This window comes from Durio zibethinus, chromosome 6 (assembly GCF_047325235.1).
Source record: "Durio zibethinus cultivar Kanyao isolate XHJ-2024 chromosome 6, ASM4732523v1, whole genome shotgun sequence".
In the NCBI taxonomy this organism is placed as follows: domain Eukaryota; kingdom Viridiplantae; phylum Streptophyta; class Magnoliopsida; order Malvales; family Malvaceae; genus Durio; species Durio zibethinus.
Window position 1 is genome coordinate 1,250,810 of NC_143167.1, and position 25,915 is coordinate 1,276,724.

Below are 25,915 nucleotides of genomic sequence, written 5' to 3' on the forward strand. Positions count from 1 at the left end.
AAAAAAAAACTTAATTTTTATACTCAACTTTAAATTCGATTATTTGTATTCCAATTCGAATTTAAACTTAAATTAATAAATATATATGAGTAAAATAATAATTTTTTAATTAAAATATAAAAATTCGATTAAACTCGTAAACTATTTGAATCGGATATTATGATACTTAAACTCGACTTACTCAATAAATTGAATTGTTAAAGTTCAAGCTCAAGTTAACAATGATCGAATTGAATTCAAATTTTATTCAAATCGAACTAAAAACACTTATGTATTATTTCCACACCTACACAAGACTTTTCATCTTTCGCTGGTAGATTAAGTAAAAAACTGAAATGGTTCAGCAGAACGGTCTTCAGCTGAAACTGAGCTCAATCTAAAACTTATGCTGGGAAAAGTGATATTCTTCTGAATTACAGTTCAATTGTAACCGATCTATCGGTAACAGAGAATGAGATGTGAGGAATTTTCATCTTTTGCACTGGAAATCAAATAAGCGACATGAGTTCAGCATTACAGGTACATTTTTGGATTTACCGTGTTAAAAGTAACATAACATTTTGGCTACTCATTACATACATAGAGCAAATAATTAAACTTTGAAGGTGCCATATGCATACAAATAGCCTGTGCATTTTTCTCAAGCTACCACGAAAGCACTCGATGAACCAGTGAAATGCCGGATTGATCCCATAAGCCCCTTTGCAGCACCGAAATGTCTTATTCTGTATACTCCTGGCAAGGCAGATTGAGGAATCGTCCATTCAATGGTTGCCTGACTTCGGGGACTTAGCTTCGAAGGTCTTGACCATATAAAGCGAAGGCAGAAATCATCATCATCGTAAGTTGGGATCCATGTATCCTTCCCTTGGAATATCTCAACAAGGGCGAATGTACCCTCTGTCAAGAGATCATTCCTGGGGCAAGCTGACCAGAAGACAACAGTCACATTGCTACCTCTCTTGAAGGTTGAGTTAGCAGGAACATCGGAGCTGACATCCCCAAAATTTATACCAGCAGGGGTAGAGTCCATTACAACAGGAGTGAGTAAGCTTATTTGCTTCGTTAGAAGATTTGGAGGTTGGGGTCCAGGTTCAACTGGTTGGCCTTTGATAAGAGCACTTGCAAGCTTCTGGAACTCCTGAATGTAGGCACTGAGTGTGTGTGGACCATACAGCGTGGAGGCACCCTAGGAAACAAACGAAAAAGAAAACTTAATACGCATGTGAAATGACACCATTCCAAATGTTCACATGTTCTTAATACGCATGTGTATGTATGACCAAATAGCCATAACAGAAGAAACTAGATGCGAATTCAATGCCAATTCATGAATGGCACAAGCTATAGTAAGTTCAAGTTCTAAAGCTCTCGACTCAAACGGTGAAACTGGCCACTACTCTATAAACTAAGAACAAATTGTAGAGAGTAAAGATACAACACATAATAAACAAAATATTTGGTGATTCAATGCCAATTTTATGTGTGGCACAAGCCATATTGTCGCAAGTTCAAGGCATAAACTCTCCATTTAAGCAAGGAAACTGTCAAGTAGTCAATTATGGTTAATCAACAAACTTACTGAAGTGAGAGGAAAGCTGCAAATAAAAAATATTGTAAATTATCACTTGGTTGTTTTTTATAGCCAATAATTGGCAATATTTGGATAATTATCCACACAAGTTTTGTCTATTTGGCACTGACCTCATATCTCTGCACCTGGTACTCCTCCAAGGTTGTAACATACTGTGAATATGTATTAGTCAACCCAGCTATAACAACATGAATGTTACTACCAAATTCTCCATTACCACTGCTTGTAAGCACTGCCTTCACAGCATCACAAAGACGCCTTCCAGACATTGTTGTAAATTCTGCTTGAATCAAAATGGTGAGAATCCATGGTTATCATTGCATAGAGTGAACAAAGAAATATAGGACTCAGAAGGTAACCTCAACACATGGTAGTGCAAGATGTGATGATTAAGAAATGACAGGAGTAATATTCAATGCAAACTGAAAAGTGAAGATACAAAAGGAAAAAAGCTACTACCTCCAGGTACACTGAGAATGACTAGCTGCCCTATCCGAAGGATCTGGATTGGAAGTATTGAAGGCTGCCATGATCATGAACAAGCATATCATCAGTTAACTCATTTTAGCGGAAAAGGAGTCGCAAGCATTTTTTATTTGAGAAAATTAAGACTACTTAGAAATAACAGAAGATAATATGTCATTAAAGGAGTCTACGGATCAAACGATTGAAATCATTTATCAAGCATCCAAGTAAAGCTCATGTTATGGCATGACTTTCACTTTATGAAGACTCAGTTCGACTTTTACGTCTCCTAAGATATAGTTGCAACTTACCGCCCAATCATATGGTTGCTTCATTTCACCAGTATCTAGCAAAATGGGCTTTGGGTGCTGGCAATCAACTTGTTTTTTATCTGGAGTTTTAAGTAAGTTGCGCACAAGCCTCCAGAAAGGATTTCCCTGATATAACATTGCAACAACATTAATCATAAAAAGCAGACAAGCATATGGCACAAAAAACAAAAATGTGCACATATGATGAGTGCAGTCTTAGATCACCTTGTTATCTCCTTGCTTAAAATCAAATGCCCCAGGTCCATCAGTTGTTCCTGCAGCAAATGCAAATCCCATTGCAGCAGGACATGTTTTAACTACCTCAGAACCTCCTCCTTCTTTAGGAAGTGTTACCTCAAGCTGGGAAAAGTCTAGGTAAGTGTGGCGATAATCAACCTTTCCTTTTAATTGCTCAGATGCTTTGTTAAACAGATCCACAGCTTTTCTGAATTGTCTCTCTCCAATAATACGTGTACTTTCAAATTCATCAGGATAGCTTCCAAGTGAAACACACAATGCATTTTAGTCTTCTGACACAATATATATGTATGGCATGAGAAAAAAGTGCATAGCAGGAAGAGGAATAGTACCCTGGTCCTCGGCCATAGCATAGTTCATTCTTTCCACCACAGGTACTATGATTGAAGTCACAAGGAAGACCAGTGTCAATGCAAAATGCACCAAGTACATTGGGACTAACATCGCCGCAATTTGTTTGGCAAAATGCAGACACAAATCCAGGCTTATCAGCCTGTCTAAGAGCACCCCTGACACGTCTAGCAACACTCAGAGTCCTGGTTGCAGGCCTACCAGGACGAGACTGGAAGGATGCAGCAAGCTCCAGCAACTCATGGTCTACATCAAAAGGATATTAAAAGAAATATTGCATGGACCCAGCACATCAAGGAGTTCCAACTACATAGTATGGATCTGACGACTAATTTATGTTATAGACTGAAGATAATATCGAGTAATGAAGCTATTTTTCCAATTGCTCTTTGTACATATTTTTCAAATTAATTCAGTGACAGAAATTGAAAGCACAAAACTTACGATTATCCTGAATGTTGGGGATGATGTTTGAGACTCTTCGAGGTATTCCATCAGCGACCAATTCATTAATTTGTGAACTTTTAACGCCATTCTGCTCAAACCAGTCTTCCATAAATCGTGCTGCTGCGCCCTTATTATCCCCACTGATCAGTGAGTTTGTACGACTCATTGATGTTCCATGAGTTGCAAACCAGTTGAAGCTACCCACTGGACCCCACTGGTCGTCTACAAACTTTAAAAGGGTCATTTCTTTATCAACATCATATTTATATTTGCTCCGCTCTGACACAGGATTATTGAGATAGGCACTGGGACTACGGTTTACACCAGCATCTAATAGTTCTCCTGTTGAAAACCCAGAATCTTTGAGCACAAATAAATGTGTACACCTCCAATATACAAAACAGAGTGAAATGCACAGCAAGATAAAACCAAATAGGTAAAAAATCAAGTATGTACAATAATTTCAGAAAACTTTAGACCTCAGAACAAAGATCATCAGAATCAAGGAAGATTCTCCCTTCATATTATTTCTGCTCAACAAGATTGATAACAAGTAAATATACAAATAGAAAGTAGCAACTGAATATTTCCTGTTCCTTACCCTTGTTCACAAAAGTTGATCCAGGTCGGAGATTTTCGTGAGCTTGTACAATACTTTTCTCAATGCCATCTACCAGGACATCAAATGACTGACGAACAAATCCAAGAGATGTCACGAGATACACCACATATTGGAGATAACCCCCAGGACCAGCATGGCTGTGAATACCACTGATAGCAACATTCTGTTCAGTATATAAGTCCCCATATCTGCGAGTATAAGAAGCAATTATATGAGGGTAGACAAGTCAAAAGTTAAAATACCAACCATAAATGCATATCAAACTAAAACCCATGTGAACAAGTATCCAATTTCATCTATTTCAAAGGCTCAGGTGTCTTTGGTTCTGTCTCAATCTTTGTTGAAATAACATTTTTTCTAAAAATAAAAAGGTCAAAGACGGATACTATATCTTAATTTCAAAAGATCAAGCTGAACGAGTTTTGCAGTTGAATAAGTTCTGTTTTTCTGATGCACAAATGATTTACTTCAAATAGATAATCGCATAAACTTCCATCAGGATTTAACTTTTATATGTTAAAAACAAAAGGCAGATCTCCAGGCATAACATGCTGTGATAATAACTACCTTGTTTTCAATCTCTCAAGCACTTTAATTGTCACTAATTGTGAAGCCATGCAAGCATCAAGATTAACAAATACTACTCGTTTCCCCTGCGGCTCTGCCACAATAAATGAACGAGCTCGCAGCCTGAAGTGAATCCCGGAAGCAATTTGTTCTGTGTAAGCATATCCCATCATATTAACATCGGCTGCAGGTCCAGTAATGTCATAGCTTCCAAGCCCGATTAAATAGTTGGAATCTGAGTGTACTGTTTTACTATATTGCAGCACAAGTACCAGAGATATCCATAACCAAATAGTTCTCAAAGGACTCCGAAAATAACAACCAATAGAAGCAAGTAACTCCATCATGAACCCGACAAGTACACCAAGCAGCACTTAGTTCATTTTCCTTCATCAAAGACAATAACATGTCAACGGATTTTTTTATGGAAAGCCAAGCATTAGTCAAAATTATAGATGGCCAAAATTTCTCATATATTTAGCTTCAAAGAATCCTTATAAATTGTCTGAAATTAGTAAACCACTTGCATAAAACCAACAAATTTCCATTGATCAAACTGAAGACACCAGAAATAAATAAAATATATAACAATCATTTGCATTTTGTATGATCCAAAAACTGCTTTAATCCATGATTTTGTCCCCCCTATTCCTATTCCATTTAATTCTAAATATAAAAACTTGTCATTATATCAAGAAAGCAACATCAAACCTAAAGCTTCAAGCAAAATGTAAAAAATAACCATCTTGACATATCCAACGACAGTGAAAACTTGCTGATCATCGACATCATTATTTCATCCAATAAATCAAATCCCAAACAACTAAATTACCTGATAAAATAATTATCTATTCTCGAACTTAGCAGGTTCAATAAGCAACAATCAGTTAAAACAACTTTCGAAGAAAACCCATTGAAAAACTGGAATTCGATAATCACTTTTTAGCACAAGAATCAAGAAGTTCCAAATGATTAAACAAATACCCACAATAAAAAATGGAAAAAAAATACCTTTCAATTGAGAGTAAAGATTGATCTCAGCTTCTCTGATAATTTGTATGTGAAGAGGGAGAGAGAGAGAGAGAGGTTGGTAGGCTATGATACTTAAAGAGAGTCAAACTAAGAACTAAGGAAACTTAAAGTGGTTGCTTTGAACGGTAATCAATGATGACTGTTGATACCGTTGTTTGTTACAGCTTTGCGAGTTTTCAAGTTTAGTTTTTGGAACTTAGTTGTGGGGAACTGTTGGGGTGCACATGATGTCTGTGCTGCTAGGTTTGAAGTTGTTTAAATTAAGGATTCAGATTTTTTCTATGTGAACTTGGATTTCGGATCTTTTCCTCTGATTCCGGGGATCAAGATCTGTTTATTTACGAAAGTCAACTCCTTTTCGGTTTTTATAAGTTTAACAATGCCCTTTCTGTTGAAGTAATAATATATATATTTTTTAATTTTAATGCTGTAAAAAGTTTGGCATTTTGAACTAAATTTTGGAAACAAATTCTAAAGTATTATTTTACTAGTAAATCAGCCCTTGTAGGAATGCATTTCTTATTGGATAAGTAGCTTCACACGAACACAAACATGAACACAGACAACACTCTCATTTCAATTTGAACATATTCTTTTGCGTAAATGGAAAGTTGATACATTTGCAAACCGACAGCATAGGTGCCAAAGCCCCCACCTCTCAAACCATAAGCAAAACCATGAACTTCACGATTCAAATGCCTGAGAGAGAAATAATAGTTTCCAGCCTAAAAAATAGTTTGTGACAAGCAGAGACGCCAATAGGCGGATCGCTTTCTCACTTCAGACGTCAAATATCAAACGAGCAGCAATGGGAAAATGTTATTCAAAAACAAATTGCCATGAGGAAACATTTGCTAAACTTTGCATCAGACAAGAAAAATCACCATCGATCCCTGGTCCTGGCTCAAATCCTGGTTGGCCTGGCACTTGTTTGTGACATAAAAATAATAGCGCAGAATTCAAATGTTCCCATACATGCCTATCAGAGTCATATTCAGCTGCTCAGTAAATTTGACTTTTGTGAAAAGAGAAATAAAAAATGATCTGATCTAGCAAAGCATGAGCCTGGAGGCCATGGAATTTAATAAGGCAGCGTCGGATTGAAAAGGGTTTTCATTGATGCATTTTGTAACCAGACTCGGATGAATTACCTAATGCATGCAAAGCCTACTCTGCATCCTTCTCAACCCTCTCTCGGACTCTGGGTAAGTTGCACCGAGGACATTGGGGCCTGTGGAGCTGAGTTTTGTTTAAATCCTGGCACCAATATAGAGAGGCTTCTGATGTTTCCAAAGCTGATCTAGCCAGCCTCTGAGCATAATTCTCAACTACATGCAGGAAAGTTTAGCTCTTCTATACAATCATACGACATAACCTGGCACAAGGACTGAGAATTTTCAATTCTAAAACGTAAAATTTGTCTGTTAATATTTGTTCCCTGATAGCAAGGAGTAGAAGCAAAAAAGCCAAGGATCCGTTGGATATCGATCCAATGCGGTGGCCACTGGACAGCATCGGTAACAAGCATAAATCCATCAAATTATTAAGATAATACAATAATACAGTCAATCAATTTGGATAATTTAATAGGATTTGAAGATTCACTGTCGGCTGTCCTGCACTAAGCCATTGATACTAGAATGGGCATCGCCCATGGCAAGTGCATTTATTTCTAACCATTCTACTGCTTAAATGAAGGCTTAAATATTAAAAAAAAAAAAACTGAATTAAAATTAAATATGAACGTATTTTATAGGATTTTAAAACAAGAAACAAAGCATTAGCTAGTCATTTCCATTCAACAGTCGAGAGGAAGAAATGGATTTCAAAATTAAGGAAAAGCAACAAAAGCAAAATCTGGTAAAAATAACTCAAACTTATAATACGTTCAAATTCGAATACAATCCAATCAGGAACAAAGCCACATAAGACAAAGAAGAACCAAACACTAAAGTTAATGAAAAAGAGAAAATCGATATTAATATTAGATGGGATGAGTTATTATATTATAATGCCATTAAAAGTTTTTGGGATAGTCATATATCTACCCAAAAACGCCTCTGAATCCAACATAATTTGACTAAAAAAATGAATAATATGAACTTGTGCAATCCAAATCATTTTGAATTTAAATTAATTTAATTTTAAAACTCAATCATTTAAATTTAAAATAATTCCCGCTCAAATATATTTAATACCAAAATGACTTAATTTGAAGTACTCAAAATCCTAAATATCCAACCCATTTACCATGCAGTCCATTCATAGAGAAAGGCCCAAAATTAGAAGGAAATCGTGTTTGCTTAAATACAAGTATTCAACACAACTTGCCCAATTACACCTCAAGAAACCATAGAAAGTGGGCTTTCATGAGCAGCCAGCTCGTGGCCAGCTGAAAGGGTCATAAATTTCACAATCCAAAATGGAGAGGAAGCAAGCAAAAAGTATATACAGTTTATGCCGCAAGCAAGAGAATAGGTTGTGGTTGTAGAATATGCAGACATGCAGTCCCAGCAATAAAGATTACTTTTACCTGGCCTGGCTCCGGGGTCTGGGCTCACCACCTGTCACCACAACAATGATGAAAAATGAATGCCTACGGGGAACGCACGTGCACGTTCAGATTACTTTATTTCAGCAAATGCAGGTTTGCAGAGATTGAAATTCAATTTCAACAATATACGTGTGCTAACCAGCATTTCCCGTGTAAGTAATAAATCCTGATGTTATTTTTGAACCTTAAATTAACTGCCCCGCCTAGGCTATGCTGGTTCTGGTGCTAGATAGCCTTGCAATCTGCGTCTTAATCATGCCACCAATCAAGGTAAAACTAAAAAAAAAGAACCCCGGTTGAAGTACGCGATAGAGGTCTTACCAAGAAAAGCTCGGATTGGAAACTAAATTCAAGATGGATCGACTTGCTTTTGGCTTACTAAGAAAACCCCAGCAGAATCAAGGGTCGCTGGTCGCAACCAGGATTAGCTTGACACAAAAGTATAGTTGGAGATGAATTAGTGTTTAATTAAATTAATTTATACCTTTAAAATATAATATATAATAAATTTTAATTTTGATATTTATAATTTTATTTTATTCTCATTTTACTGTTTTTTATACATAAAAAAATAACATGACACGGTGTCATGAAAAAAACACACATTATACTAACAATTATGTGAATATTAACTAGAATTACCTAAAAGTCTTTTTATGTCACAAGCACAAAATTTTATCGAACAACAATAACGCAACTCCATCAGCCAACAATAGCTGAAGAAAAAGCAGTAATTATTAATTATTACTACTACTAATTACTATCTACCTCCCACAATAAAATATAAACCCCTTTTTCAAAAAATAATATAAAAACTATTTAATAATCAAATTTCAAAATTTATTTAATAAAATTAAACATTACTCTAATATATTCTATTAAAACGTACTAATATTTGAAAAAAAAAAAAGCATATATAACAAAAATTATAAAATTTCATCAATAATATGAAATAATAACCTATTTATACGTCAAAATTGTTGGTTCTCATGCGGTCCCTTCACTGTAAAACAACAATCTTGGTCCCAGATAAAAACAAAATCTTTTCCGTTTGATGTAAATTAACTTGTATGGTTCCACCAGTTCGTACCGTGAATCAGAACCACAAGATCACTCCCCCTTCTGACCTTCCACTATATACAAAATCAAATCAAGTAGTCGGGCAGACAAGAGACGCGTCTTGCCAGCCTGGCATAGTCCCTAGTTGGCCCCCACTCCTCGCCACAACCGAAAAAAAGCCAAAGTTCCCGAAATACCCTAAACAAACCCAAAAAACCAAAACATTCTTTGATTATCTCTCCCTCTTTCTGCCATCACTCTCTCAGATCACTGTCCCTCATTTCCACAACCACCATGCCTCAATCTAAACCTCTCAATCTGTTTTTAATTTTAACGGTGATGGTCCATCTCTGCTTCGCCGAGTTACCTTCTTTTCGAGAAGCGCCGGCATTTCGAAACGGTAGAGAATGTCCCAAAACGACATGGTCGTCCCTCGACAAGAAAATCCACAATCCTTCCATTATCCACATCGCCATGACCTTAGACACCGCTTACCTCCGTGGCTCCATCGCCGGAGTCTTCTCTGTTCTCTACCACGCTACTTGTCCTGAAAATATCGTCTTCCATTTCATCTCCACGCACCGCCGCGGCGCTGAACTCACGCGCACCATTACCTCCACCTTCCCTTACCTCAACTTCCACCTCTACCACTTCGACACTAATCTGGTAAAGGGAAAGATCTCTTCCTCCATCCGGCGCGCGTTGGATCAACCGTTGAATTATGCGCGTATGTACTTAGCTGATCTGCTGCCAGCTGGCGTCCGGCGTATCATCTACTTTGACTCTGACCTCATCGTCGTCGATGACGTCATCAAGCTATGGAGCATCAATTTAGGAAGCCACGTGTTGGGAGCTCCCGAGTATTGTCACGCCAACTTCACCAACTACTTCACCTCCAAATTCTGGTCCAATCCGTTATTTATGGCGCCTTTTAAGGCAAGATCGAGGAACCCTTGTTACTTCAACACTGGCGTTATGGTAATCGATTTGTGGAAATGGAGAGAAGGAAAATACACAGAGAAATTAGAAAACTGGATGAGGATTCAGAAACGGTACCGTATTTACGAGCTTGGCTCTTTGCCGCCCTTTTTGTTAGTTTTCGCCGGTGACGTGGAAGGGATGGAGCACCGCTGGAACCAACATGGGCTCGGTGGGGACAACTTGGAAGGCTTATGTCGTGCGCTACACCCCGGTCCGGTTAGCTTGTTGCATTGGAGCGGCAAGGGAAAGCCTTGGCTTAGAATCGACTCTAAAAAACCTTGTCCGCTGGATTCCTTGTGGGCCCCTTACGATCTGTTTCGTCATCCGTCTTTGTTCTCCGATAGCTGATAAAGGCTGAAAGTCCAGCATAGTTGATGAAGTTTCGTAAAAAGATGAGGACACGTGTAAAAAAGAGAGCACCTTGCAAATTGCACGGCATTGAAAATATGGAGTTACCGCGGTTATAAGGCTTGCTAACCGCGATGGTTTTCACTTTTTGATGGTAAATAATTTTGTTTGTTCATGTACAGAAGTGGGGAAGTTGTTGTTATAAAGGTGTTTTCCACTATTTTTCTTTTTCGAAATTATATTTTTGAATTAATTAATCCGTTTAATGTTTTTCTAGATTAAGACAATATGTAAATAAGTAGATGTGACCAAGTGGAGGGCTGTCGGCTGTATTATTTTTAATTTTTTTTGTGTTACTAAAATATTCCGATAGTGGAAATTTTGGGCCACAGATTTTGCTAACCTAATCTTGTAGAATAGTACTTACCATATATAACATTTTTAGTTTTCTTTTTAATAAAAAATTGTAGTTTGAGGTAAAAAAAATTGTAAAAATTAAAATTTGAATAATAAATTTATTAAATATTATTATTAAAAAATAATTATAAATTAATTAAATTAAATTTCAATTCAATATTCTTTTTGATCCACATGAAATGTTCGTGATTGGAAATCATGATTTAATCATGTAGATGTAATCTTATTAAGATTATTTAAGTTGGGATTTTGTTTTTACATGCCGACAACAAATTAATGGGAAGGTTTTGTTTAGTAAGGTGAATATGAAATAAATGTAGAAAGACGAAAATAGACTTATTTTCGTCAATGATTATGTTACAAAACTAAAGGCTATAATCCAATATTTCATTGTTTTTATCTATCCTGTCCGAGTCAAAGACTACTAAAACCTGAAGGGTTACGCCAAAAAAGCAAAGATTTAGCCATTAAGGCGAAGAATAGGATTTGGGGATTTTGATGATCCAAGCACAAATGGGCTTGGAACTAGAATCAAATGTATGAAACGATTAGAACAATGACCAAAGTATGTTAGCTGAAATTATGATATACAGTTTTCTAAAGCCAACTCAAAGTTTTAGCTATCATATCACTCAGCGAGCCCAATACTTTTGGTGTTGCTCTTTCTTTATCAGAATTTTTTATAAATTGTCAATTTTAATTAAGTTTGATTTAAATATTTTATTTTTAAATTTTAAATTTCTATATAATTATTATTATTATTTTAAATTATGTAATTTTGTTATCATTATGTAATATTTTAAAATGTTAGAGTGTGCAAACTCAGACCTCACTCAATACTTTTTGTTTTGACACAGTAAATTGCTCTACTCATTAACTATCCTCCAGTAACACCATTTCAAAGAAATAATTTCCAATCCTTTTTTTTTTAATTATTAATTTATTATGTTTCATTCTACCTTTCAAGTTAAATTAATAAAATTTTTATTTCTTAAATAATAATCATAATAAAATTGGTTGTTAAAAGTTTCTTAAAAATAGAAATTTTTAGGCAACTTATTCTGCCATGTTTTTAAACAAAAATTTTAAAATATGAATAATATAGTAGGTTAACTTAAAAAAATAAAAAAAAATGGAATATAGAAAAAATAAAAATAAAAAATATTAAATAATATGAAAAAATATATAAATATTTAAAATAAAAAATAAAAAAATTTCAAGTATGACTAATTTAGAAATCGTATCACTATATATTTATTTGCACCATACACATTTAATTGTACAAGTAAATAATAATGACATGATACAATTAATAATAATTTAGATAAGTTGATATTTCTAAAATTCATCATTTCCTATCAAAACATTTTCGACCAAAGCATTTCGAGTTTAAATTATTTTAAATTTTAATCATTTCATATTAAATTTTTTTAACATAAAAAAATGATCAAAATCATTTTTTATTTTGAATGACAACGGATTGAGCAAGTTCCAAGCTTTGATCCAGTAAATATTTATCATATTTAGTTTCCTTTTAGTTTTAATTTTAATTTAATATTCTGTTTGAACTTTAAACGTACAACTTAATTAAAAAATTTTAAGTTCAAATATTGAACATGAATAAATATCTTCATAAAAATTTATATTTAACTAGAATAAAATATCAAATGCAATTGCTTCGTTTGCTTTGCTTAATTTTAACAATTAAATACTAATTACAATGTTTTCAGTTATAGAAATTAAAACCCGTATCGTTCGGAAAATCCACGAGTGTTAGTTAAGAAATTAAAAAAAAAAATTGCTTAAAGTTTTTAGGAAAATTAAATAAGGTTGCTCTGAGGCGCGAGATATTATAAAAAAAAATTGCAACTTAAATAAAAAACTAAGCTTAGATCCATACTTGACGGATCTGATCAGCAACCAAAAGTAAACGAATATATGCTAAATTATGAGGCGTTTTTTTTTTTTTGGTCATTTTAATTTTAAATTTTATGCATGAATTAAAATTTTCAAATCACATTAAAAAAAAAGTTAATAATACAAAATAAATAAAATTATTCATTTAATAAATTAAATCTTATTAATTTTAAAACTTAAAAATCGATATTTTAAAAAATCATCTTAATTATTATTACTATTAGTATTTTTAATAAATATTATTATTTGTAATATTATTTAATTTAATATAAATAAACTTTTTTAAAAATAATTCACGCGTTTCATTCTAATTGTATTTAAAGTAAAGATTATCTACCTAGTTTACCAATTACCAACACTTGAGATTAATTTATTTTCAATAATGCTCAAATCACAATGTTCAAAGGGTGTTCATAATTTAGAGAATTAATTAAACTGAATAGATTTAATTCAATTAATCGATAAATAATTGAATTAGTTTTGATTGATTAATGAAAATAATTTTTAAAAAATTTTAATTTTTGTTAATTTGATTTAAAAAATTGAATTGATCGAATGAACCAAAATTTTATTTGAAATATAACATAATCAAAATATAAAATAAAAAATATATAAAATAGATCATTTAATTTCGTAAGTTGTTTGATTTTTTAACATAATACTTTGATATTTAAATATTTTGTTTGATAATTTTATTTAATTTATTTAAAATATAAAAAATTAAGTGTTTAAAATATAATTTAATTTAAATAAATTTATTATTTGATTAATTAAAAAATTAACTAAATTAACCAAATTAACTTCGATCAATTCTTTTTAAAAATGTATAAATTTAATTTGGTTAACAAAATTAAAATAATTTAATTTAATTAATTTAATTTAGTTTTAAATAATTTAATTTAAAATTAATTGAATTGACCAAATAAAAATTTTTATTCAAAACCTAATATGATATTAGTAATTAAAGGATTCCAAGTTCCATTTCTTTTATTGCTAAGTTTTCATTTAATTAAATGTTAATTTCATTGTTTTTGTTTTTATTTTTTTAATTCTTATTTTATTCTTAAATTTTTTTTATTATATAAAATAATATTATGTGCTTAAGTTTTTATAAATTCGTAATTTTTAAATATTAATATAAATAATATATCAATTAATTCAAAGGATAACGTGGCCGCTATTTTGTTTTTTGTTTCTTTATTTGATAATGGTTGCCTGCTTATTAGGCTAGCTCCAAGCCTAGAATGCCCATACCGTCCGGTCCATTATGACCGTTCCCATACACCAATGGCCAACCCCTACCAACCTAACGTTGAAATTAATTGACCCATTTAAAATTTTGTCCTTTTTTCCGTAACATACTAAACCATTGCAGCCAACTAGCTAAAAAAAAAAAAACACCCATTGAAGCCCAGAGGAAATTGTCCACTTTGAAATTGAGTCCCAAAGAGTTATTATTATTATTATTTTTATAGTTAAGATTGTACAAATTTAATTTTTTTTTATCAGAAATAAGTTTAAGAGTAGAGTATAATTTAGAGTAAACTATCAATTCATACAAATATTTAAGAATTTTTTTATAAATTTTTTTCAAATTTGTAAATTTTTTATCAATAAAAGATTATGAGAATTCGAACCTAAATATAAAGTATCTCAAATCTTAAGTTTAATCATTCGTATAACTTTTATTGGTGTATAAATTTAAATTTTGATTATTGAAATTAAAATCACATATCATAACACTTTTAGTTAAAAGTTACGATTTTATTATATTTTATATCGAGAAACTATATGCTACCAATGTCTTATAAAGATTATGTTATTTACATTTTTTTTAATTGTCTTAAATTAATGTTTGGTTTGAAAATTTTAAAAATTTACATTTTTTATATTATCTTTAACCATAACTTTCCATTTCTCTAAAAAAAATTATAACTTTCCTTTTTTTATTTTTCAAATTAAGAGTAATTTTATAAAAATATATAATTAATAAAAATAAAATTTTAATTTAAAGTTTTTCAAACTCTTCACAAAATCAAAATCAAAATCATTATCTTTAGATTACGACTTTTTTTTATAAAAAAAAAAATCAAAGATCTATTATGAAGTAAAGATAATACTTTATATATAATTAATAAAAGTAGTACGTTTCTGCTGGCATATTAATAATCCCTTTTGATTTAAGGTACTAATTAGTTACGTAATTAAAGAATTCATTTTTTATTTATGATTTTTTTTTTAGTTTTACAAAAAGACTTAAAAAAATTGTTTTATGTCTTTTTTTTAATTAAAACTTTAATATGGGATATATATTACAATACTAATCATATTTGTAAAGTTTAAAATTTTCACTAAAAGCGGATGGATGGGATACTTTCTCCTAATTAAATCATTTAATTCAAAGCTAAAATTTTTCACTCTCATTATATATGAGTAGCAAACCTTACTCAGCTATTTTTTTATTAAATTTTAATCCATAATTAAAAAAAAATTAATCGATCGATTAATACTAAACGTGTCAAAATTAAAAGCATATTCCAAATACTAACTATTATATTTTAATCTTTAAAATTTGTGTATATTTCTATATTCAAATTGCTTAACACGTTAATATTTATTTATAAAAATTTATATTTAATGTGTTATCGTAAATCACACAAATGATACCTCATATAAATTAATTTTAAAATTTTAAAAAATAAATATATTTAATTCTAAAAATATTTTTAAAATTATTTTTCAATAAAATGTTATTGTATAATTCATTGATCGTGTATGATAATATTATACACCAATGGTGCATAAATATAAATCCTATTTACAATATCCAAATTGGTGACCGGCCCTTCTCAATATAAATTGTGACATTCTCTTCACAAAAAAATCAACTCAAAGCACTAGCAACGAATTGTGCCATCTTTTCTCTCTTTTCCTCCTTGAGGATTTCTCCTACTTGTACGAGAATGGAGGTGTGGTATGTTTGGGTTTTTGTCATCTTTTTCATTGGTGCAAGTTTGGCCAACTGGGTTCATAGGTGGAGGAACCCTAAATGTAAGGGCAGACTCCCTCCAGGTTCCATGGGATTCCCATTTATAGGAGAGACCCTTAGTTTGTCACTTCCAAGTCCATTGGCATCCATCCCTTCATTAACGAAAGAATAAAAAGGTAAGAACACAATCCTCAATATGTATGTAATTGCCAGTTAAACCATGCATCTTCTTTTTTAATTTAATTTTTTTCCAAATGGCTTTAGATACGGTCCATTGTTCAAGACAAGTATAGCAGGTCGGCCAGTGGTGGTATCATTAGATCCTGATTTCAACTATTACGTGCTGCAACAAGAAGAAAAACTTGTTGAACTATATTACATGGATTCCTTTGCCAAGCTGGTTCACCAAGATAACATGAACAAACTAGGTGGCTACTTACACAAGTTTGTGAGGCGCGTGATTCTGAGTCATTTTGGACACGAGGCTCTTAAACAGAAGCTCTTGTCTCATTTTGAGGATGCCATAAACCATGAATTGCATGAGTGGACCAAGCAGCCAGAGGTTGATGTTAGACACCAAACTGCTTCCGTAAGTAATAATTCCAGTATAACAAAATCACTCATAATAGAATTATAAATATATATAGTAATAATTTCCCAATATAAATATTCTTTATTTGGGCATTTGCAGATGTTATTTGACTTGGCATCAAAGATTCTGATGAGTTGTGAACTAGAAGAAAATTTAGGTGAAGATTTAAGCAGCATATTGCAAGGACTCATGACGTTTCCTTTATATATCCCTGGGACTGCTTTCTACAGATGTATAAAGGTAAAAAAAAAAAAGAAAAAAAGCTGTATTAATCAATTAGGCCCTTGCAAAAACAACCTTTAAGTTCAATGTCCTGCCAAATTATAAAATCTTTAAAAGATGTACTGTGCATATATATGCCGAAGCAAAGAAAAGCATTAAAGTTGATGAGGAACTTGCTAGAAAAGAGCATTAAATATATATATATATATATATATTTAACTGGTTTTGAGTAGGAGGAGCATGAGGGAATTCTTAAGCAAAGAGAAGATGACAATTCTGGACTTTTGTGGACTGAATACAAATCCATGACTTTTACTCATTACGTGAGTTATGCTTATGCCGACCTTTTCAATTAAAAAAAAAATCATTTGCTTAAACAATTAGGCCAATGTTCAATTATTCATGCTTTTGTGTTGGTTATTATTAGGTCATCAATGAATCACTTAGGCTAGGAAATAATCTTCCTGGGATCTTAAGAAGAACTATAACTGACATTCACGTTGACGGTATGTAATTCTTAATTTGATAAACAATTTGTTTATTACTACATGATTATAAGTAATTACAATCCTTTAAATTTAACTTGCAGGATATACTATTCCAAAAGGTTGGATCCTCTTGGTTGCGCCCACACCTCTTCATTTTAATCCTGATATATACAAAAATCCTCTTCGCTTCAATCCATCGAGATGGAAGGTATATCAGACAAAATTCGAGAATATCTCTAAAATTACTAAAGGGGAAAAAAAAAACCCAAGATGTTAAAGTTTGGGACACTGACTTTTTAAGTTTTAAAGTAGTAATTGTATGTTAAATTTCTCATATATATATGGTCTGGTAATTGATGTTTAAATTAATGAAGAACATTGGAGGCACTACAATGGCAAAGAACTTCATACCATTTGGAGGAGGGAATAGGACATGTGCAGGAGCAGAGTTCAGCAAGGTTCTAGTGGCTGTCTTTTTACATGTCTGGGTCACCAAATACAGGTACTTTATATATACTATACCATAAAAATTGTCTTCATCTATTGTTGGTTTTAGATATGCTTTTTAGACAGCCTGATTTTTTTTTTTTTTAACTATATATAGGTTGACAAAAATCAAGGGAGGGGACGTGGTTCGTGCACCACTTCTGGAATTTACAAGTTTCGGAAAAACATTGTTAATTACAAATGCATAAGAATCAGAATCAGATGTCTGATACCCAGATATCAGTTCACTGCCTTGTCTTAAATGAAACACAACTACATAAAGTCTGTAATGAGCCCACTACTCTAATATTTCAGTTAAATTAATCTTGTAGCTTGTGCGTGCTTTTTTTTTTCTTTTAATATTAGTTAAATTAATTACAAGGAAAGGATATATTTAAAACGGTTCCAACTGTTCCTAGTGAAATTTAAGATTTATTTGGATGAGTAGTAAAATTAATTATTGTGAAATTAAAAATATTATTAAAAATTACTGTAATTATGATTAAAAAAAATTATAAAAAAATTTATATCGAATAGATTAATTACAGTTGATATTTGAATTTAACTGATAATACGATAAACTTAATTATATTACACTGAAGGTGCAGCTGAATCCAAACCTCTTAGACTGCAATTTTCCATTATCCTTTTTTTCTTGTCCAAAAGAAACAAGTACTCAGATGACCAAAGCTTTTTACTTAAAATATTATAGGATGACATTCTAAAGCAAACACAAGATTACATCTGTAACATGTAAATCCCTTAGCCATATATATTCATAATTGACATCCTCCATATAATATATATTATATATGCATTAATCCTAAGTATCACCACAAAATTCACATCAAGTAACTGGACTTCTGATGGATAATGCTGACATCTATTAACCACTCAAAAATCAAGTCTCCTCAAAATTCTTGCTATGGCTCCTTCAGTAGAAAGGCATTGGTTAGAGCAGATTTTAAGGTAAAAGAAGATACCAATAGACTCAACGCCTGCAACACAAGAAAATGCCAAATATTACAATACGTCAGAAATTACTGTCAGATATGTTGTTATGGTAGGTATCATTCAAGTTTTATGCCAAAATTTTAAAACTAGGCAGATGCTATCTCTGCAGCCAGGCATTATTGAGGTCTTTTTTTCTTTTCCTATTTTTGGTTCAGTGGTTGGGCTTATGCCGCTGCTAGTCCTTCCCCTTCCTATAGACCTCCCTGCTCCTCGTGAAGGCAAGATTCGACCTTATTTGACCTTCATGCAGTCATCAAAAGATTTCACCCACTAAGCTAGTAAGAACCTCCTGAGGTGCTTTTTATCATACGACAAGCTTTTTATGATAAATTAATGAATCTTCATCAATTTATGAAACATGACAAGAATTATGAAAATCAAATGTAATTGTAGATTCTGGCGATCAGGAACATTAAACAGGTTTGAGGAACTAGAAAGAGCAGTTCAGTTAAAAGTTGTAAATAAAACAATTTCTATCACCCCACTATGAAGCTGAAGAGGCTATCCATGCCTAAACAACAAGGGAAAAATTTTCAACAACAAGAAACCAAGTGCAAGAGCTTTTTCCTCAAATTAGATCATATTGCAAATTAGAACATCAAAGACATGATCTTCCTAGATGCATTTCCAATCAATTTGTAATAAACCCTGTGATCTCCCTAGATACATTTGAATTAATTTGTAATACATCATCATTCAAACCATTAAAAGCATAATTATGTCATTCATTATGTCCTATTAGGCAAGACCAAGTGGACAAGGAGAAAAAAGAAAAAAAAAGAGAAAAAAAATAAAGGAGGGAATGAATTTAAATGATAATTCTAAACCCATTCATTAAGCCTTTAAAATTTTTGAAAATATTGCTGCTTGAAAGTTGAAAATCAGTTGATATGTTATCAAAGTTTTGTAGCAGAAGGTAGTAATTGGAAATTACCTCCTTTTCACCCACATGCACACTGCGCTCTTCTATATCACCAAAAGGTACCTTCAATTTGCTCAAAACAGAAAGACTTGAGATTGAGGATATAGCTGTTATCATAAGATCATCCGTTGTAGTGAACAATGCTGGTCCCCTTGAAAATCCTCGACCACTTTTCTTATCTTTATGATGAGACTTGGGATCCATGACAGTTACAACTGAAACTGTCTGTGAGCTGTCAGAAGGAAGAAGCTTTTCATCAGAAACTAGCATGTCATCCAGTTCTGATACAGCAGAATAGTAATATTGTGGATGTGTATCTTCTTCAATGCCTAACAGTTGATTCTCATAGCTAAAACCAGGGTAAAGCATGGGGCTGAGTAGCATTGCCTTCTTTTCTGTGATTTTAGGTATTGCTCAGCATCAAGACCCTGAATACTATCATACAGGTGATTTATGCATCCCTTTGAATTGCCACCTTGCATTTCTTTGACTATAAACCCAAGTGGAACAGTCAGGAAACTGAAGAGCAAATCAAAAAATTCTTCCCCTGCTTCAGCATAGAAAACCACCTTCTTCCATCTTCCCATGCTCAAAATCATTTTCACTTAGCTCAGGTACCAGGCTGTTTTCCAAAAGAACTTCAGTCAATGGTGTCTTTGATACTAGCGAGCACTTGAGCAATTTCAAAGCCTGAGAGAAGACATCATGTTATTAATTCTTCACGAGTATTTATCAAAACTAGTCATTGATGTGATAGGTGAGAATCCATAACTCTTCTAATTACCTGATCTACTCCTATGATGAAGGACCTCACTTCAATTGCACTTCCATCCATGATCCCAAGCTTGGAAAGTATAGAAAAGCTTGCAGCACTTGAGGAGGTAACTACTCGTAATTCATCGTTTACTATCAGTCGTGTCAACCCTTTGACAAAGAGTCCATCTTCAGCATCGAAATCTTTTTTGATGACCAGATTCATCCCATATGCCATGCGCTTTCCACAAGCACAAATAGCATTAGCGTAATGACTTAATAGCTTGAAATTTGAACTTCCACAGCTGCCAATGCAGCGAAAATACGTCAGGCGCTCATCTTTATCTAATTTCAGTTTTAGATTCTCACACAGAGCAGCTGTCACACTTCGCGGATTTAGCAACATGCTCTTGCATGTTTCAGTTTCAAAACGTGGTACCTCAAGTTTTCTAACACTTTTATATAAATTGTTCATGCAACCTACACTCGCTGCTGGTGATTGATTACCAGTAAGCTTGATTATTTTTCCCATGGGTAACGTGAAGAAACTGAAGAGAATATCAACAAAATCCTCGTTGGATTCAGCAAAAATGACTATTGTTTGTCTTGTTCACCAAGGCCTTCAAAGTTATTAGGGCATGGATAGCAAAAACGCGGTGATGTTAGTTTGGCTTCCTACCTTTTCTTGCAACCAATTACCCCCAAACTCAGTGCTTAATCCGTCTTTAGTATAGCAAGATAAGATCTGACAAAATTTACCACCAGCTACATTTGAGCCTAAATGTAAATTAAGTTAAAACGAATCAGATACAAAGTTCAAATAATGGCTGATTAACATTTTATGAATTAGAATTACATCTGATCTTAATATACCCTTCTGATAGACGAAAGCCAGAGATGGTTCAAACCTTACTCATTTATGATTGTAGTAAGGCTTCTTATTGGAATGACACAATTGAGTTTGGCTTCCAGAATTCAATCAATAAACGAGCATCAGGTTTGCTTTTGCTGTTATGCATGTATCAGGTGATGATATTTCAATGTCCAGACACTAAAGCTACACATGGACCATGCATCCCTCCCCTTAAACATATTATTTGCTAAAGTTTCCCCATTTACAGTAAGTAGTACTTAATTTTGTCGATTAAATATGCAAACAAATGGTTGTCAAGTACCAACAAATGAGAAAAAAATCGAAGCGTGAAACTAACAACTACTTCAGGAGAAGGTCCAAAATCCAAAATATTATTTACATTCAGAGCATTACACCTTTCAACGCTCAATAACCGTATCTCTATCCTTCTTCAAAATGTAAAGTTTTTGTTTTTTTTTTTTTTTGGAATGAATAGAAAGGAACCTTTACCAGATATCAAAAAGCATGGAGTCTAAGAAAAGCAAGAAAATAAAAGAGTAAAAACATGGAAATGGGGTACCAGAAGAAACGAGTGACCCAATTATCCAGGCTTGAAGCTTTGGTTGCAGGGAAAACCGGAAGAGAATATGATCAGTTTAGGAGAAGGCAGGCGAAGAACAAGGAGTGGTGTTTATATAAGCTTAGCAAAAATGGCGAGAAAAATAGATAGGTAAAATAAGAAGGTGGAGGTAAAACAGGGGATAATTACACTTTTTTTTACCCTAATTTCCTAGTACTACATTTTTTTTTTTAATAATCCTAAAAATGGTATGGCAAAGTTCATTTAAGATAGTTACAGAGAAATTTTGACATATAATATGATAAAAAAACTTAATTTTGATTTTAAGTTACATACACATATATATATATATATATACACATATATTTGACATCTTATTTAATCTTACATAACGATGATAAAATTTTTATATTTTGTAAGTGAAACCGATAAAATTATATGTATTTTTTAAAATATATTAAAAAATACACGTAATAATTTTTTAATTTCATTCATAAAATTAAAAAAAAATAACTGCTAATGAATAAAAAATTACTCAATTTCCACAAAATGAAATGCTAGTACTAAAAAACAGCCTTTTTATTTAATACTATAGTCTGAATTAGGCACAAGATATGATTACATCTATGGTACTATAAAGGCCAACAAAGTCATAAAGTTTACCCTTAATTAATAACATCAACAATAAAGTGAAAAGCAGAAATTTTCAAGCTCATAAGCATTGTTTTCCAATAACCAACATAGATATATACACAAATTTATATCATTTTTTCCCTCAGTAATAACCATAATTTCGTCCTTTGAATTCTTGCTTTGGCTCTTCGTAGATAAACGCATTGGTTAAAGCAGATTTGGTGACAAAAGCAGCCATCAGTAGTCGAGAAGCCTGCAACAGAAAACAGATTCACGAGAAATTTCTACTGAGGAGGATTCATATGTTACCACAGTGAGACAGTCCAAGTCTTGGTGATATTGTAGCAAAGTTTCCCTTTGTGAAATATAAGTTCCTTTCTATATATGATGGGAATCAGAAGTTTGGTTTGGAGCCAAACTACCATAAGATATAACCAGATGATAAGACAGTCATTGGGACCTAGCTTGGAAAGGTGAGTAGTACAAGTTCAGAGGTCTAGAGTGTCCAGGATTTGATTACTGATACATGTCAGAGTAGTCAGGTTTGATGGAGTTTATGAAGAACCTGGTATGGAAATTTTAACTGATGATATCCTTGCCTCACTATGAAGTAATGCAGCTGTCAGTTCTAAAGTTATTATCAAAACCCATTCAATTTTGTTTTACCAGAAGTTCATTGTGGAATCGAACTTACTTCTTCTTTGCCCACATGCACAACGCGCTCCTCTATATCATTGAAAGGTACCTTCAATTTGCTTAGAACAGAGAGACTTGACACTGGTGATATAGGTGTTATGCTAAGATTGTCAGTTACTGTGAACAATGCCGGTCCTTTGACAAAGCCTCCACTGCTTTTAGCATCCTTGTAGTGCGATTTTGGATCCATAACACTTAGGAGTGAGACCTGAACTGAATTACTAGAAGGCAGAAGTTTTTCATCAGAACACAGTACTGGTGTGGGAAACATCCCTGTCAGATCTATATGATAGTAGAAGCGTTGCTGATGCTTGCATTCCTCAACACCTAATGGTTGGTTCCCAAGTTTATATCCCCATGCAAGTTTGGGACTAGCTAGCATTGCCCTGTGATCATTTGACTTCAGGTATCGCTCAGTATCAAGATCCTGGATGCTGTTGAAAAGGTGATTAATACATCCTCTTGAAGTATCGTTTTTCATTTCTTTCGCAACATGGCCCAAGGGAACAGTGAGGAAACTGAAGAGCAAATCAACAAAGTCTTCGCCGGCTTCAGCATAACAAACCATCTTCCTGGATTTGCTTACAATAAGCTGAACATAAATCCTTTTGTACTTGTTTGATGTTTCTATGCTGTGAGATTTCGGGAACCTTCCTTGATCAAAATTAGTAAAGCTTCCCTGGTCATAGTGTTCATTGTTCAACTCAGGTGATTTCCTCAATAGAGTTTCTGTCAAAGGTATTCTTGATACCAATGAGAATTTGAGCAGATTCCAAACCTGAAAAAGAAAATGAGGTAATAAGCTTCACATGAAAATAAGAACCTAGCCCATTGGTGTGACAACAGATCACTTTGCCAGTTACCTCATCTACTCCTACATCGAAAGTCTTCTCTTCAATGGTGCTTCCATCAGTGAGACCAAGCTTTGAAAGTAAAGAGAAGCTAGTTGCAGTTAATGGGGGCATTATTTTCAATTCATCAGATACTAACATTCGTGCCAATCCTTTAACAAACACTCCTCTATCTCGTGCATCAAATGACATTTGCTTATTTTCTTTCTCCAACAGATCAACCTCACGGTTCATTAGTTTTCCACAACTGCAAATTGCATTTCTGTAATGACTCAATAGCTTATACTTTGAAGCAGTGCACTCCCAAGATTCACAACAGAAGTATTGCAGTGGCTCAAAGTCATCAACTGTCAATTTTAGGCTCTCAGATTGAGCAGCGGCTCCATTTCGCGGATGCAGCAACATGCTTTTGCAAGCTTCAGTTTGAAAGAGCTGCACATCAAAATTCTCAACACTTCCATACAAGTTGTTCATGCAACCTATCTCCACCGGTGGTGGTTGGTATCGGACGAGCCTGATGATTGATCCTATTGGCATTGTCAAGAAGCTCAATAGGATATCAATGAAATCCTCATCAGATTCAACAAAGATAACTCTGTTTTTATCGACATCAATTGATGCCTTCAAGCTTAAACCTTTTACAAGTTTGCCTTCCATTGAAATTATAAATTAACACTGCACAAAACGACAAAGCTCATTGTCCACTTAACCGAATGCAAATGAAGTTTTAAAGTCTAAAGGAAAGATGAATTCAGAGTCATAAAAACAAACAAACAAACAAACAAAATGTTAAGCATAAACACTGATCCTAACATGACCCCTGCAAGGGTACTGAACCCAAGAAGGCCTAAAAATTTTCTTAAATTGGCCAGTCTAAATGCAAGCAAACCAGTAAAACAAGATGAATTATGACATGTTCACATCCCACTAATCATTCAAGTACCAAAGAAGGCACTAATGCTTTTCATTGCCATGAAAGCAACAAAAAAACCCAAGAATAGAGACAGTATGAACTCAATCATCTGCTGACAGTCCAAACATGTTTAAAGATAATCACATCACAGAGTTAACTGACAAGACATCAATAAACTAAACTCTACAGATTAAACCTTCTACATATTACAGGAAGTTCAAGCATCTGATTATCACTGGTTTTTGAACAATGTTACCTGAAAATAGAAGTGAGCAGAAAGCTGCTTTGCAGTTGATGATGATGGGAAGTAAGAAGGAACTTTTAGTGCAGGAAGTGTCCACCCAGGAAATATTTTTTTAAAAAAGACCAATGGCTTTAATCATAATTAAAGTTCCTTACCTGAGAAGAAACGTACAGTTATAACTCACAAGATTGACTTAGACCCATAAGTCTTCTTCTTTGTTTTTCCATTGCAGTAAACTTAAACAAAAAGTATGCATCTTAAAGGACCCACCAAATGAATATGATACCTTTGTTCTTTAGTAATGGACCACTGCATTTTTATTCCTAACCAAATTCATTTGCTGAACCAAAATTTTTATGTTATCATCTTTTAAAAAAATTGAAAACATTTCAAAGTTTTTTTTTTTTTAAATTGAAATAAAAATATTACCTCTTTATTATTACTTTTAGATTAAATTTAGTATTCCTAAAATGTGTGCTATATAGTTGGGAGATAAATTCTTTTTGATGGAATATAAACCAAACTCTTGTTAATCTTCAAAATCCAACCTAGAAGGAATTTAACTTTGCCTCATGGAATCCTAAAGGCAAAATCATCATAAAATTAAAGCCAAATATCTCAACTTTCAATAGAAAAAATTAGTTACATCAGGGAAATTCAAAGAGGCATTACTTCCTCAACATGTTACATTTTTTTCCCTCGTGTATAACTTTTATTCATTATAAAAAAATTTTAATTTAATAAACGATTGATGTA

At 33.0% G+C, this 25,915-nt stretch overlaps 5 protein-coding genes and 1 pseudogene across 7 annotated transcripts; 2 read left to right on the forward strand and 4 right to left on the reverse strand.

The window, feature by feature from the left end:
• Positions 1-459: 459 nt before the first annotated feature.
• LOC111285791 (neutral ceramidase 1-like) lies at positions 460-6,028 on the reverse strand. The gene is made up of 10 exons (XM_022875393.2): positions 5,627-6,028; positions 4,616-5,002; positions 4,028-4,236; positions 3,424-3,768; positions 2,961-3,225; positions 2,596-2,866; positions 2,371-2,496; positions 2,054-2,117; positions 1,705-1,874; positions 460-1,189 (listed from the first exon to the last, which is right to left on the reverse strand). The coding sequence occupies exons 2-10, from the start codon at positions 4,960-4,962 to the stop codon at positions 641-643; spliced, it is 2,346 nt and encodes a 781-aa protein (XP_022731128.2). The 5' UTR covers positions 4,963-5,002; positions 5,627-6,028; the 3' UTR covers positions 460-640.
• A 3,026-nt stretch (positions 6,029-9,054) lies between these two features.
• Positions 9,055-10,991, forward strand: GATL3 (galacturonosyltransferase-like 3). Its single transcript, XM_022874291.2, has one exon. It carries the CDS (start codon positions 9,555-9,557, stop codon positions 10,587-10,589), a length of 1,035 nt encoding a protein of 344 aa, XP_022730026.2. The 5' UTR covers positions 9,055-9,554; the 3' UTR covers positions 10,590-10,991.
• Positions 10,992-15,826: 4,835 nt separating this feature from the next.
• Positions 15,827-18,097, forward strand: LOC111286692 (beta-amyrin 16-alpha-hydroxylase CYP87D16-like; annotated as a pseudogene). The gene is made up of 8 exons (XR_016343301.1): positions 15,827-16,088; positions 16,177-16,501; positions 16,604-16,744; positions 16,960-17,049; positions 17,154-17,232; positions 17,316-17,422; positions 17,589-17,716; positions 17,819-18,097. The product of XR_016343301.1 is annotated as a beta-amyrin 16-alpha-hydroxylase CYP87D16-like (transcript).
• A 526-nt stretch (positions 18,098-18,623) lies between these two features.
• On the reverse strand, positions 18,624-20,166 carry LOC149518320 (uncharacterized). Its single transcript, XM_089763284.1, has 2 exons — positions 19,649-20,166; positions 18,624-18,698 (listed from the first exon to the last, which is right to left on the reverse strand). The coding sequence occupies exons 1-2, from the start codon at positions 20,018-20,020 to the stop codon at positions 18,624-18,626; spliced, it is 447 nt and encodes a 148-aa protein (XP_089619410.1). The 5' UTR covers positions 20,021-20,166.
• A 22-nt stretch (positions 20,167-20,188) lies between these two features.
• Positions 20,189-20,921, reverse strand: LOC111286691 (uncharacterized). The gene is made up of 2 exons (XM_089763285.1): positions 20,421-20,921; positions 20,189-20,326 (listed from the first exon to the last, which is right to left on the reverse strand). Exons 1-2 carry the CDS (start codon positions 20,919-20,921, stop codon positions 20,189-20,191), a joined length of 639 nt encoding a protein of 212 aa, XP_089619411.1.
• Positions 20,922-22,384: 1,463 nt separating this feature from the next.
• On the reverse strand, positions 22,385-25,347 carry LOC111285836 (uncharacterized). 2 transcript variants are annotated; one of them, XM_022875458.2, is made up of 4 exons: positions 25,172-25,347; positions 24,015-24,677; positions 23,150-23,929; positions 22,385-22,708 (listed from the first exon to the last, which is right to left on the reverse strand). In XM_022875458.2, the coding sequence occupies exons 2-4, from the start codon at positions 24,657-24,659 to the stop codon at positions 22,598-22,600; spliced, it is 1,536 nt and encodes a 511-aa protein (XP_022731193.1). In that variant the 5' UTR covers positions 24,660-24,677; positions 25,172-25,347; the 3' UTR covers positions 22,385-22,597. The 2 variants fall into 2 exon arrangements, with proteins under 2 accessions (XP_022731193.1, XP_089619424.1); XM_089763298.1 differs by having other exon boundaries at positions 24,015-24,529; positions 25,172-25,345.
• Between the last annotated feature and the right edge of the window lie 568 nt (positions 25,348-25,915).